Raw genomic sequence first — 13,630 nt, 5'->3', positions numbered from 1 at the left:
ATGTTTTAAACCAGTGGTTCTCAACCTTTTCCATCCTGGAACCCCTTTCCCCATGCTAGGCCTTCATCCCATGTAGTCAGGACCACTTTCCTTTTAACAATATGGGCAGGCTGGTCACAATACCCAGGTTATGAACCTTGTCTTAGAGCTATTGTTTCGAGTAGATTCAGGCAGGCATCACTACATTGATTTATTCTTTGTTTTGGTTCACATTGTTGGAGGCTCTTGCTTTCAGCCATAAGGGTTAGAATCAATTTTAAATGAAACGGTAAGAACATGTAAAAAGATAAGAAAGGGAGGATGGTTGCAACTCCCCTCAAACTTGTTGTGGAATCACCACCCTTAGAGGAGTACTTCCGCTTCAAACCAATAAGATGCTACTTTAAGTTTATACTTTAAATGCACAAACCTGTGTGTTTTCATTTAAGGCTTTGTCTTGTTGCCAAGGAGCCACAGCAGCAGGCATTTGAAAAGTAATACAGCCATTCTGAAAACTAAGCTCAGTGATGTAGGTGACTTTGATAAGAACTGTAGTTTTAGGTGGTAAGTTTCCAACACTTACAGTAAAAATATCCTAGAAAAGAGATGATTGCTTTAATCTGCATATTTAAACTATATATTTTCCAAAGCAATAAATCATTTGTTTTGTCATGTACAAAAAACAAATGCTAGTTTTCTATATTTCTTCAGAGAAGAGGCTTGAAGAAAACTAATTATGGTGATAAAGGGCAAGAAGTTATGCTGTTTTAACAATTTACTAAAAAATTCCTGTCTGGACAAAACTCATCAGTAGTATCTATGCATAAATCAATATTTTACAGAGAGAGTTCAAATTGTTTTTTAAAAGAGGATTTTACAGAGAGTTGGCAAAATCTAGTTTCTGTAGGACGTACAGTGGATATTTTTGACTAATTTCCTGAAATGATCAAATGTGCAGCCTAAATAATTTCCATTATTTAAAAACAAACAATACAAAACAAAACAAAAAATCCTTCCCATTAAAGACATGATTCTGCAACAATTCCAATGGGTCTACTCTCATGCGTAAAGTGAAGTACATGTGTATTTGTGGGGTTGGGGATCAATGTCATAAATTTGATTTGTTTGGTATCTGACTTCAGCGACTAATATACAATGTGACCAGTCTGGGGTTTTTAAAATGCATAGTAAACCATGACATTCAACATACAGGAGCATCCTGGTCCATCAAGTAAGCTCCATCACCTCGACTGATTGCGTCTCTATATTCCTTATGTGCTTGTTCCTTTTCTTTAACCTGCAAAAGATTGCTCCAAAATCAGTAAATTAACTATTTTTATATGGAACACAGTTAACTACCTTGTCTCAGTTAACCAAGAGTCATTTAGTGGTACACCATCAACTCAAAAGCTAGTTAAGTGACAATGGTATAAAATCAGAGTGAGAGTAGCAGTAACACTAATGTTGTGTGTCTTCGCTCATTAATGCTTTGAATTTTGGGATTGAAAGCACTCTAGAAGAGCAAAATATTAAATCATCTTACCTTTCCAACAATATGTTTCCCATTGATGAAAGCCTCAAATCCACATACAGCTGCTGTGTCATCCAAAGGAAAGACATATTTTGCCTCAATGGAATTATCATTTTGATTGGTGTATGTCTGAAACACTACTATCTGAAATAGAGAAATGGATCTCTTTTATAATCCTATTAAGTGAAAAAAATATAATGATAAAAAAAACAACAGGCAGAGAGTATATCTTCCCATACGTCATTCTGCATTAGTGGTTTTGGTTTAAGTTCACTATTTTAAATTTAATAGCATAAATGTGCTATTATGTTTCACACTACAAAATGTTGCTAGGAGGCAGAGTGCAACTTGGTTTATCTTTCTGAAGCCCTATTTGTACACGAATACCTCAAACACACATACATATAGTGATTGTAGCAAATCTACCGGTGCTTGGGGGAATGGATGGTTCAGGAAACGGGTAATGGAATATCGAGTCTTTCATCTCTAGGTCACCAATTCAAATCTCCTCCAAGCGAAGAGTAAATAAAAATCATTTCCACCTGCGGCTATATGAAAATGCTAACTTTACAAATATCACCAATCTGGTGTCTACAGGACAGGGGTCCACACCACAGAAACCACCCCTGCAAATGTGCTGGTAGCCTCAAGACTGAAGGACTGAGTAGGCAGGAAGGCAGATAGTCCAACCAGGTTAAGCTTTACTGACATGGCTACTTGGGAAACCTGTGCTGTCTCTCCAGGAACAATATCTATTCTGTAAATGGAGAATTTCAGTCTTCAGTGCCAGCGGTTCCTGCTGAATTTATGTCCACACCTGTTCCTCTCTGCACTCCCTATCTATGTCCCCACAAAGTCCTGAGATCTTTTCATCAACCACTGCCTGCCACATCCAAGATGGCCATTCATCAGTCCTAAGGAGGAAGCTGGATGGGGAAATCTCTGCAAATGTGGGGCCTTTTTCCAGTCCCTTGTCTGTTCATGCATCTGGGCACAGTTCCTCTGGACTGTGTCCACTGACTCCTTAGACTCCTCGGAGCAGTGGACATGGTCTAGGGCAGTGGTTCTCAAACTAGGGCCGCCGCTTGATCAGGAAAAGCCCCCGGTGGGCCGGGCCGGTTTGTTTACCGTGTCTGCAGGTTCGGCTGATCGCGGCTCCCACTGGCCGCGGTTCGCCACTCCAGGCCAATGGGGGCTGCAGGAAGGGCAGCCAGAACATCCCTCGGCCCATGCCACTTTCCGCAGCCCCCATTGGCCTGGAGCAGCGAACCGCGGCCAGTGGGAGCCGCAACTGGCCGAACCTGCAGACGCGGCAGGTAAACAAACCGGCCCAGCCCGCCAGGGGCTTTCCTTTCCCTGAACAAGTGGCGGCCCTAGTTTGAGAACCACTGGTCTACGGTTCTCTGATGGGTGTACCCCCTGGATTCGTTGTTTTGATCCTGGACCTCCATCCCTTTTTTTCATTTTTTGTCCCATGTAATCTGTTAATTTCTGGGTTTGGGGCCTCTCCCTCATCCGTGGGGATGGGCCTTTCATTATTTTGGTAAGCTCAATGCACCAATCCTAGTTATCAAATTGGCAGGAAAGAAAGCCCCTTAAAAAAAAAAGAAAGGCATATTCCATTGCAGCAACTTTCTTCCTGGCAATGATTTAACCACATATAGGCAGAAAAATTATTCTGAAATATGGAATTACAAAAATTCACTGATCTTTTCATTGCCCAAAGAACTTACAAATAAAACTTGTCTGCTTACCTTTAAAAATACTTTGACCTGTAAGAGACTGACCTTCATTTAGAGATTGAGTTGTCTATTTTTCTAAAAGTGACTCAACAGTACATAACAATTTGAATTAATTCTCAGTAGTCAGTTGCTGAAAAGTTGAGCTAACAATAAACAGTGCACTGTACCTGTGCTATGAAGTCTATTATCCTCCCCTTGATATGAATATCTTCAAGAGGGACTGGGTTTCCAGATGTGTCCTGAAGACCAGTTTTCACATGGTTTAAAAGATTTACTCTTGGTAATGCATAGTCTAAAACATAAAAAAATTGAAGAAAGGTTAGTGTTTTGGTTTGGGATTTTGGGTGGTGGGTAATAGCCAATCCCACACACCAATGGCTATTTGTCCCATGTTTACAACTGTAATTCAGCATACATGAATTAAAAATAATACTCAGTGTCTGTTATGAATTCCCACAATGGTATTGTTCTATTGCTGCGATAAAGGCTGTCTGAGGGATCATGAGTTGATGACAGGTCTTTCATAAGACCTTTGTTTAGCTCTTAGGGAGTAAAATGTGAATTCTTTAAAGAGCGTCTGATGACTTATGCAAGAATATTTCCTGCTAGGCCTCTTGAAAGGCACTTTGTCAGGAGGAGAAAACCAGCCTCAATATTTATTCCCAGAGGAAATCTGTTAAACAGATGCTTCCAAGATACCAATATTAGTTAAGAACGCGTGGTGACAGCTGCAAATCAATCCAAAAGAATTTTTAAATTATATTAAAAATGTATTTGATCAGTTTTATTCAAGAGTTATTGATTAATAGCTAGAGCATTCATGATGTAAATACAGTTACAAACAAGAAAATTGTCCACCTTCGGGTTGTAAATGACAATGTGAGGTCGCTGGCAGATCTTGCGCTAATTCTGTCACAATTCCAGGCTGAAACTGCTTTATTTGGTCTCCAGGAAGACAAAACTTAACAATGTATCTCATTTTAACCTGACAGGTTTTGTATACAACAAATTCATCATCCTATTGCAAGCAAAGAGAATTATTTTACAAACATAATAAAAGCTACAGGTATTCCTACAAAGACTGTAAACCGATTTAAGAGCTGATCTAAAGAGACATCTCAACTGGGATATTCATATGACTGTATGGTTTTAATACTAATGCTTTTCACTCTTCGAAGAACTCCACTTCTGTCCTCTTCTCATCCTATACCTCCTCATAACTTCCTACACTGCCCAAACTTCACTGCTGACTGCTCCTTTTGTCTCCTTTGCTCACTCACAAATTTATGCCTTCTTTCATGCCATCCTCAACTTGGCAAAAAGCCTCACAATTAAGTTATCCAGGTGCCCAAACTCTCTCAAAAAAACCTCCTTAAAACACAACTGTTCCTCAAAATAATTCCAAGAATAATTATCACTTTTCCTTCTCTGGCTGCCTAGACAGCAACTGTGCTTATTTGTTTGCATAGTATTGCACCTCTTCCTACCCTTACAGTTTAAACAATTTGGAGCAGGGATTATATTTATTTTATACATTAATAAGACAGTGGAACCCTCTTTCATTGTTGTTTTCTATATTCCATATGTGACAGACTGACAATATCTTGAACAAACCTTATGGAATTAAAATAAGTTTTACGGAATTAAGTTAAACCTTATTGGAGTATCTGTGGGATACATTATATTAAAATGTATGTGGTGTTATGGCATTGTATGTACCTTCTGTAACAGAGAAGGAGAATGCTACTGAACTTCCTTAGTTATCAGCCTTTGAAGTCCCCCTGGGACATATGCATATACTAGTCCAAACTGGATTCTCCTGAGACCCACAAAGAAAAGGTCTTTGGATAAAAAGCCTAAGTTTAAAATGACTTGGGGCCTTCTCCTGATACACCAAACAGGCAGAACCTCGTTCCATGGAGTTCACCAATCCTCATGGGAACACTGGAAGAATTTAGCCTAGAGAGACCTCCAAAGACCGTGTGCTTGTCCTGAACTGAAACTGAGGAATTTGTGACTACAAAAAAAACCCTTGGGTGGCGTAACGCCTGGTAAGCTTATTAAGATGCATATAGGTTCTTTTATTGTTTTAAATATGTTTTCTCCAAAATATTTTATCCTTAAGAATAAAGTAGGCTTGGTTGGAAAGAACTGTGTCGTAAGTTATACCTGTAGCTGTAACACTATTATTTAGTCACGGAGGTAATGAATTCTATGACTTTATCAGACCTCAGTGACTTCGGCTTCAGCTGTCAGTGGTGGGGCTGTTCCTCCCTGACCCATGGCTTCAGGTCTGTGGGCCCCCCTCACAGCTGTGGCAGGAGCCAGGGCAGTGCACCTTCCCTCCCCACAGCTTCATCCAGGGCCGGAGCTTGGCTGGGGCCGGAGCCTGAACCGCCGCTGCGTGCCTCTACTCCGCAGCTTTGGCCAGAGCTGAAGTCAGGACTGTGCACTCCTCCCCATGGCTGCAGCGGGGGCTGAAGCTGGGGCTGTGCCTCCCTCCCCCACGGCAGTGGGACTATCAGTCCCACCCATGGGGCTCCTGCTGTCATTCCTTCCCCCCACTCTCTACCCTGTTATTTTTAGTAAAAGTCATGGACATGCCACAGTTCCGGTAAATTTTTGTTTATTGCCCACGACCTGTGTATGACTTTTACTAAAAATAACCATGACAAAATCGTAACCTTAACTGTTATCCATCTCTGAAGAAAAAGCAAGAAGGTCTGTCTAGGCAGACTGACTGTGCTACGAATTACACAGAGAAGGCCAGGGAACTGTCCAGCCTGGAAATGCATGTCTCCACCCAAGAGTGGCAAGAGCTGGAAGCCTGAGTGTCAGGTGCCCTTGCTGAACCTCTGAGGGGAAATACAGGCGCAGAAGCCCTGTGACACCATACACAAAAAAGCTTCTGTGAGTGAGCATGCCTCTAAATAACTTCTTAATGGCAGGAGTCACAGCGATCACCAGCAGGTATGGGGAAGGAGAGCAGCAGAAAGTTTTGGGACTAAGGCACAGCAGCATCTTACATCCATTCTGCAAATGTAACCCAAGGAGGGGGCTGAGAACTGAGATCCTGACAGCAGGGCGGGACACCTCGGCAGGGCAGGGGGCGAGGCAGATCAGAAGTCCCCCTCCCAACTTTGGAGCAGCATGGCTAGTGGCAACAGGGCAGCAAAAGAGCCCAAAACACTGCAACCTGCAACTGCTAAAAAATCCCTGCTGCTGTCAGTTATAAATAGCCCAATGGGCTGCAAAAACTGCATACTTGGTAACCTCTCTACCCTCACTGCGGAGCAACTTTAGCAATACTATTCAGCTCCTCTTTACTCCTTGCTGGGAGCTACTGTAGCGTGACTCGGAGCCAGGATCCTCCTTGCCCTTTCCCTCTTCTATGTGAAAGTGATAATTATAGGATGCAGGGAAAATTTCCTTGAAATGTAGTATTTAGCACCTATCTGAGTAGATAAGAATTGGTATATTCCAAGGGAACTAGCACAATGCAAACAGTTGATAGTGGAATGCAAGTTCACTATAAGGGCAAGGTTACACTGGAAACTTCAAAGTACTCCCGTGGCAGTGCTCCCGTGGCATTGCTTTGAAGTGCGAGTGTGGTCGTGCGCAAGCGCTGGGAGACAGCTCTCCCAGCGCTCCTGGTAATCCACCTCCATGAGGGGATTAGCTCGGAGCCTGTCTACACTAGCACTTTAAAGCGCTCAGACTTGCTGCGCTCAGGGGGGTGATTTTTCACACCCCTGAGCCAGCAAGTTAGAGTGCTATAAAATGTAAGTGTAGACAAGCCCAAAGTGAAGCAATGCTTTACTAAAGGGATGTGTTTACACTAGGAAAAGAAGTTGTGATTCACGGCTGCAACCCTGGTGGAATATGGTTTTCAGCTAGTATAGACATAGCCTTACTATATTCAACATCCATTAAAAAAAATCCTGGTTGACCCTTCCATGGCTCCAAATCCTATTGTGTAAGTGGTTTATGTGACATGAAAGTCTGCTGAAATGTTGCAGAGTAATTCAGGATCCCCCCCCGTCCACTTTGTTAGAACCAAGTTCAATATAAAATCCCTCTCAGCAAATTATAGGAAAATTCTACTGTAATATAAAATAATATTAATTTATTTAATTTAATAATTTAATAAAAATTTAATAATATTTTTCATTTAAATAGCGTCCTTCATGCCACAGTCCCAAAAGCTCTATACAAATGTTTAAAAATCCTGTGACGCAGGTATTGTATGCACTTTACTGATGGGGAAATGGAGGTAAAAGTGATAGTGACTTGCCCATTGCCACATAGTAACTCAGTGGCAGAACTGGAAATAGAACCTAGGAATTCAGTCTCCCTCTGTCCTGTTATCTAACACTGACACAATAAATCAGTATTAAACAACCTCAGTGCCTTTTTTTGGTTGGATCTGATTTCTGTACCTCAAAATCTGAATAGATGTTTGCTGTTTTACGGACTCCATGCACGCTGTCATATCCTGATGGTGCATTAGTTAATGACAAAGCTTTTTTATACAAGTCCAGGCAGGTTCCTAGTGCCACATTACAAACAGCCAACAATCGAGTTCCGTCCATTTCACTTTGTAGAGAATACTTAATGCTTGTACTACAGTTAAAGAAAAATCACACACACAGACACATACAGTTTACATTAACATGCATTTCTATTTTAAGTTTCAATAGAAAGTAGAAAACTGGAAAGGAATAACTTTCAACATCAAAATTATCTTAAAATTCCTCGACCACAGTGATGGGCAAACTTTTTGTCCCAAGGGCCACATCTGGGAATAGAAATTGTATGGTGGGCCATGAATGCTCACAAAATTGGGGTTGGGGTGCAGGAAGGGGTGAGGGCTCTGATTGGGGATGCGGGCTCTGGGGTAGGGCTGGAGAGGAGGGGTTTGGGGTGACGGAGGGTGCTCTGGGCTGGGACTGAGGGGTTCAGAGGACGGGAGGGGGATCAGGGCTTGGGCAGGGGGATGGGGCGCAGGGAGAGGCTCTGGGGTGCAGGCTTACCTCAAGACACTTACCTCAAGTGACTCCCAGAAGCAGTGGCATGTCCCTTCTCCAGCTCCTACACAGAGGTGCGGCCAGGCGGCTCTGCACGCTGCCCCATCCACAGGCACCGCCCCTGCAGTTCCCATTGGCTGTGGTTCTTGGCCAATGGGAGCTGTGGGGCGGTGCTTGGGGTAGGGGTAGCATGCAGAGCGGAGCCCCCTGGCTGCCCCTATGCATAGGACCCGGAGAAGGGCCATGCCATTGCTTCCGAGAGCTGCGTGGAACACCAGAGCAGGGAAAGCCCCAGACCCCGCTTCCCCATGGGAGCTCAAGGGCCAGATTAAAATGGCTGGTGGCCTGGATCTGGCCCGCATGCCGTAGTTTGCCCACCCCTGCTCTAAAACATTACAAAAAGAAACTTAAATTTCTTTAACAGTCAAAAGAACACAGTATTATAACTAAGTATTTCAAACCTGATGGAATCACTGAAATAAATGCCACTCCCCAGGTTCCCAACATCAGTTCTTTCCATGCCATGGTCTTCAACCACTATCTTTGGTAAAAGGAGTCCCCTAGAAAAGAAATAGCATCATAGTTAATGAAGGTAGAAGGATCCTGACATACAGTCCCGTGATTAATACGGACTGAGTAAATAGGGTGCCACTGATGAACCAGACAAAATACAGTTTACAGAAACCATGGAAAGGGAGTTCTGGAAAATGTTCAGTAAAACAGAGACATTACTGAGTTAGTCACAATAGGGGAAATCCATGGGTGAGGTTCATCAAGAGGATATTACAGTAAATACTCCTTATTTTTCTAGTTTTAGCACATAAGAACTGCATGTTAGAAAGTGAAAACAAAATAGTGATCACTGGCAAACATCCAGATTAACATGAAACTAGCACTTAATATTTGTCTGATTATACAAAATAGTGCTACTTTTCTATAACCTATACTATATGGAACACCGTACACTTATCACAGACACATACATTATCTAAGCAAAACAAGGGTGGGCATAAAAGGTAGAGTGTCCAGGAGTGAAGTGCAATTTGATCCTTAATTTTAGTCTTCTTTTATGGAAAGCAGATCTTGTCAAACAAATCAGATTTAAACTTTTGATGAGATTACAAATTTGGTTGATATTGGTAACTGCATAGATGTTATATACTTAGACTTTTGTAAGCCATTTGACTTAGTACCGCATGACATTCTTATGAAAAAATTAGCACTATATAATATAAATAAAGCACATCTGAAATAGATTAAGAACTAACTGACAGAACTAACAGCTAACTGACAGAACTCAAAAAGCAGTTGTCAATGGGGAATCATCATCGAATGGGGATTTTTCTAGTTGGGTTCTTCATGGATTGGCACTAGGCCCAATGCTGTTCAATATTTTAAATCAGTGATTTGGAAATAAATAAACAAACACTGCTGATCATATCTGAGGATGACACAAAGGTTGGCAGAGTAGTAAATAAGGATGAGGACAAAGTGAGGGCAGTCATACAGAGTGATCTGGATCAGTTGGTAGATCAGGCCTATTCAAACAAAATACATTTAAATACAACCAAATGCAAGGTCATACATCTAGGAACAAGAAACACAGGCAATATCTACAGAATGGGGGCTGGTATCCTCAAAGCTGTGACTCTGAAAAAGATTTTGCAGTCACAGTGGCTAAGAAACTCAACATGAGCTCCTAGTGTGACATTGTGGCAAAAACGGATAACACTGTTCTTGGATGTAGAAACAGAGAAGCTCTCAGATTATTTTACCTTTGTTTACAGCACTGTTGAGACTGATAACAGAATATTGCATACAGTTCTGGTGTCCACATTTTTTAAAAGATGTTGAAAATTTGAAGCAGGCACAGACAAAGGCCACAAGAATAATTTGAGGTCTGGAGAAAATGTCTTACAGCAAGAAACTTAAAGACCTTAATAGGTCACTCGATTACAGTTTATAAGTACCCTGACAGGGAGAAAATGCCTGGTACTGACGGGCTCTTTAATCTTGAGGAGAGAGGCATAACAAGAATCAATGACTAGAAGCCGAAGTCAAACAAATTCAGATTAGACACAGGGCACATATTTTTGAAGGTGATAAACCTCTGGACTAAACTTAACAAAGGAAGTAGTGGATTCTCTATCTGTTGATTTCTTCAAATCAAAACTGGATGTCTTTCTGAAAGGTATGTTTTAGTAAAAAAAACAAAAAACAAAAAAACCGATATTGGGCTCAACGCAGGGGTTATCAGCTGACTTGGTTTGCGAGGCTCAGGCTATAGGGCTGTTTAACAGTGGTGTAAATACTCAGGCCCAGGGTGGACCCCAGGCTCTGGGACAACCCCTCTTCGTGGGGTCCCAGAGCCTGAGCGACTACACCACAGCCTCGTAACCCAAGCCCCGCAAGCCTGAGTTAGCTGACACAGACTAACTGTGGGTCTTTAACTGCAGTGTAGACATACTCTTAGTGGCCTGTGATATACAGGAAGTTCAACCAGACAACCTAATTGTCCCTTATTGCCTTAGAATCTATGAATTCTGTTAAGATTATGACAGAAATCAATTTTATTTGGCTATAGAAATAAAACTAACATTGTATTATTTATACAGTATCATAGGTGTGCATGGCCCTTTACAATCAAATAAAGTTAACAGATTCTTGCCCTCAGGAGCTGCAATCAAAGAGGATGATCACATGAACACTCATTAATGAACTCAGTACTTACTACCGTGAGTAGTCCTATAGAATTTGTTAGTACTACTAGAACTACTATTGGCTGCAAATGTTTGACCCTTAATTAGATCCAACACAAAGGATGAAAATAAACAGGATGTGTGGTAAGATATGGGTTACAGCAGCAGAAGACAGTGATGTGTGCTTAATATTACATACACAAATATATTTAAAAAAATAACATCTAAAAATGGAGGGCATAGGTCAGCAATGGAAGGCTTGCTAGAAGAAGGGATATAGTATTCACATTTTATTACTCTTTCCACTCTCTCTCTATTTTTTTAGGTTAGTAATTAAGCTTAAATAGAACACACTGAAAAAAAATTAAGTTCTTTCTCTACCCAGGTATTTAAATTATGCTTATTACCATGATGTCTGACCACTTATATCCACTTTAGACCCATTTTCAAGAGAATATCAAGTCTTTATAACTCATCTGTTCAAAAGAAAAGGTAAATTTTTCCATTATGATGTACCCGCATAAATGTTAATGCTCAAACATTAAAGTAAACATTTGCTTGATGTCAAAGAAAATGATTCCCTTTATAAGCCCCAAATATTAGATAAAAAAGTAAAAAGATGCTGGAAAACCTTAAGGAAAAAATACTGCAAGTTCTTACCGGGAGAGAATTCCAACAAAGTTGCACACAGATGATGCATGGAATAAGGATTGAACATTCCCAAGACTGCTCAGAAACTCTGCTGTTTCACTTATTCTGCCAACTCTGAATATTTGTAGAACTTTCACTGGACAGTCACTGCAAGAAATTGAAAATGAACTTCAAGGTCATGTGAGTTAGAAAGTATATTCAAATTCAATTATAGCTAACGGGTGAAGAACTAATATGTACCTCATAGAAATGACTACTCTTCGTTTCTTGTAATTATAAAAGAAAAACAACCAGACACAATACAAAGGAGTATTTACTGGAAATATTTAAATATTAAAGGCAAACAGGAATACAAATTGTAATTCAACAGCAGCTATCTAATCTGTGATTGTCTGTAATCCCATAGTAGGTTTCCTCCTTTTCTATACAATGTATTTATGTTTCACAGAGTTCAAGCTATGGCACATCTGTGAAAAAATCCAAATGTTAGTTTTCCAAAATTTTAACAAAAACAGATTTTGAAGTTTCTACCAATCAGGCCTACTCACTCATTGTCCTTTTGGAGTCAACAGTCTGGGTGACCTAAGGGGAAGAGCTTCTAGCTCATAATCTGCACAGAATGCAGCTGCATTACACTACAACTCCCAGCAGCCACTGACACTTGTCTGTTGAGGCTGGAGAAAGGACCAATGGCTGCTGGAAGTTGTTGCACACTGATTAAGGCTTAAAACGTATTTAGGTGCCCAACTCCATGAATCAATGGGAGTTAAAGATATTTAGGCACCTGAGGATCTGGGCCTACAAGCTCAGTCCCGAACAATCCTGCCACAAGCTCAACTACATACAAAATACTTATTCAATTACAAAACAATCTTGGTGGGATCCTCTCTTAAAGATATTTAAATAACAAATTCAGAGTAGTAGGAATAGGTGCTGAATCCCTCAGTAGCATGAGCAGAGAGGAATTTAGCAAAGCTTTTTTTAAATTTGCCTTTTTTGGTATCCTTTCAGATCCTGGGAAGTCCAGACTTGGTGCAGATCTGTGGATCCTGCTCCATGTAATGCTCCAGCATGCTGTTTATTGATATCACTTCCAGGCTCTACCTCTGACAGGAGGCCACCTTCAGAGTTAAGATGAGGGGTAAATTTTTCAAAAGTACCCAAGTGACTTGGCTCTTAAGGCCATGTCTACACAATGGGTGCTACAGCAGTACAGCATACGCTGCTGTAACCCCATAGTGCAGATGCAGATTATAGCAACAGAAGAGATTTTTTTCACTGCTGTAGGAATTCCACCTCCCTGAGTGACAGTAGCTAGGACGACAGAAGCATTTTTCCAACAAACCTGTTGCATCTACACCAGAGGTTAAGTCAAGCCTTTGCACCATTTTCAAAAGTGACATTCAGTTCATTGTAAAAGCAGCAGGTCTGTAAATAGGCACTGGATTGACTTTTGGCCTCCCTGGTTCTAGTATGCCTGCTGCAGGTCCTTCGTTTTCACCTGGCACTGCTGTGATTCCTACCATACCCCTTTGCCTGCATCCCCTGTGCAATCTTTTGGCAGATTTCCATGTTTCTATGACTGCTCCAAAGCTGTGTTTGCACAGTCTCTTCTCCTCACAGGCTCAGGAGATCCAATACCTACTGTCTGCTCCAAGCAGTAGCAAATCTAGTGAGTGGAGCCAGCATGGTCAATTGCTTACAACAAGGGAGAGATGGTAGGTGTGCCTGCCAGGCTGGGCAACCAGAAAAAGACTTTTAAAAATATACAGGGGTTTTAAAGGAGCAGTAGTGGCTTCTGGTCTCTGAGACGAGTTCAAAACTGTGACCAGAGCAGTCAGTGTTAGGTATTGTGGAACAGCTGCTGGAGAACTGTTAGGGTCAACATAAGTCATACAGTGTCAATACTCGTGCTGCATTAACCTCGGTATGTCGACCACAGCTCAACACCATTCAAGGAGGTGGTGTTACTGCATCCCTGTAGTACATCCCTGTAGGACA

The 13,630-nt window shown here is 41.4% G+C and overlaps 1 protein-coding gene across 6 annotated transcripts in view; it reads right to left on the bottom strand.

The window, feature by feature from the left end:
• Nucleotides 1-13,630, bottom strand: part of PARP4 (poly(ADP-ribose) polymerase family member 4) — a 118,570-nt gene that overhangs the window by 70,542 nt on the left and 34,398 nt on the right. For all 6 annotated transcript variants that reach the window (XM_075127265.1, XM_075127271.1, XM_075127269.1 and 3 more), the window contains exons 11-18: nt 11,639-11,776; nt 8,741-8,839; nt 7,692-7,875; nt 4,111-4,270; nt 3,420-3,544; nt 1,523-1,654; nt 1,190-1,276; nt 410-574 (exon numbers count right to left, since the gene is read on the bottom strand). In XM_075127265.1, the coding sequence (XP_074983366.1) occupies nt 410-574; nt 1,190-1,276; nt 1,523-1,654; nt 3,420-3,544; nt 4,111-4,270; nt 7,692-7,875; nt 8,741-8,839; nt 11,639-11,776 (1,090 nt within the window). The remainder of the gene's footprint in view (nt 1-409; nt 575-1,189; nt 1,277-1,522; nt 1,655-3,419; nt 3,545-4,110; nt 4,271-7,691; nt 7,876-8,740; nt 8,840-11,638; nt 11,777-13,630) is intronic.

This window comes from Caretta caretta, chromosome 1 (genome assembly GCF_965140235.1).
Source record: "Caretta caretta isolate rCarCar2 chromosome 1, rCarCar1.hap1, whole genome shotgun sequence".
NCBI classification, from domain to species: domain Eukaryota; kingdom Metazoa; phylum Chordata; order Testudines; family Cheloniidae; genus Caretta; species Caretta caretta.
The sequence above is the reverse complement of the archived record's forward strand: the minus strand, read 5'-3'. Positions and strand labels throughout refer to the sequence as shown.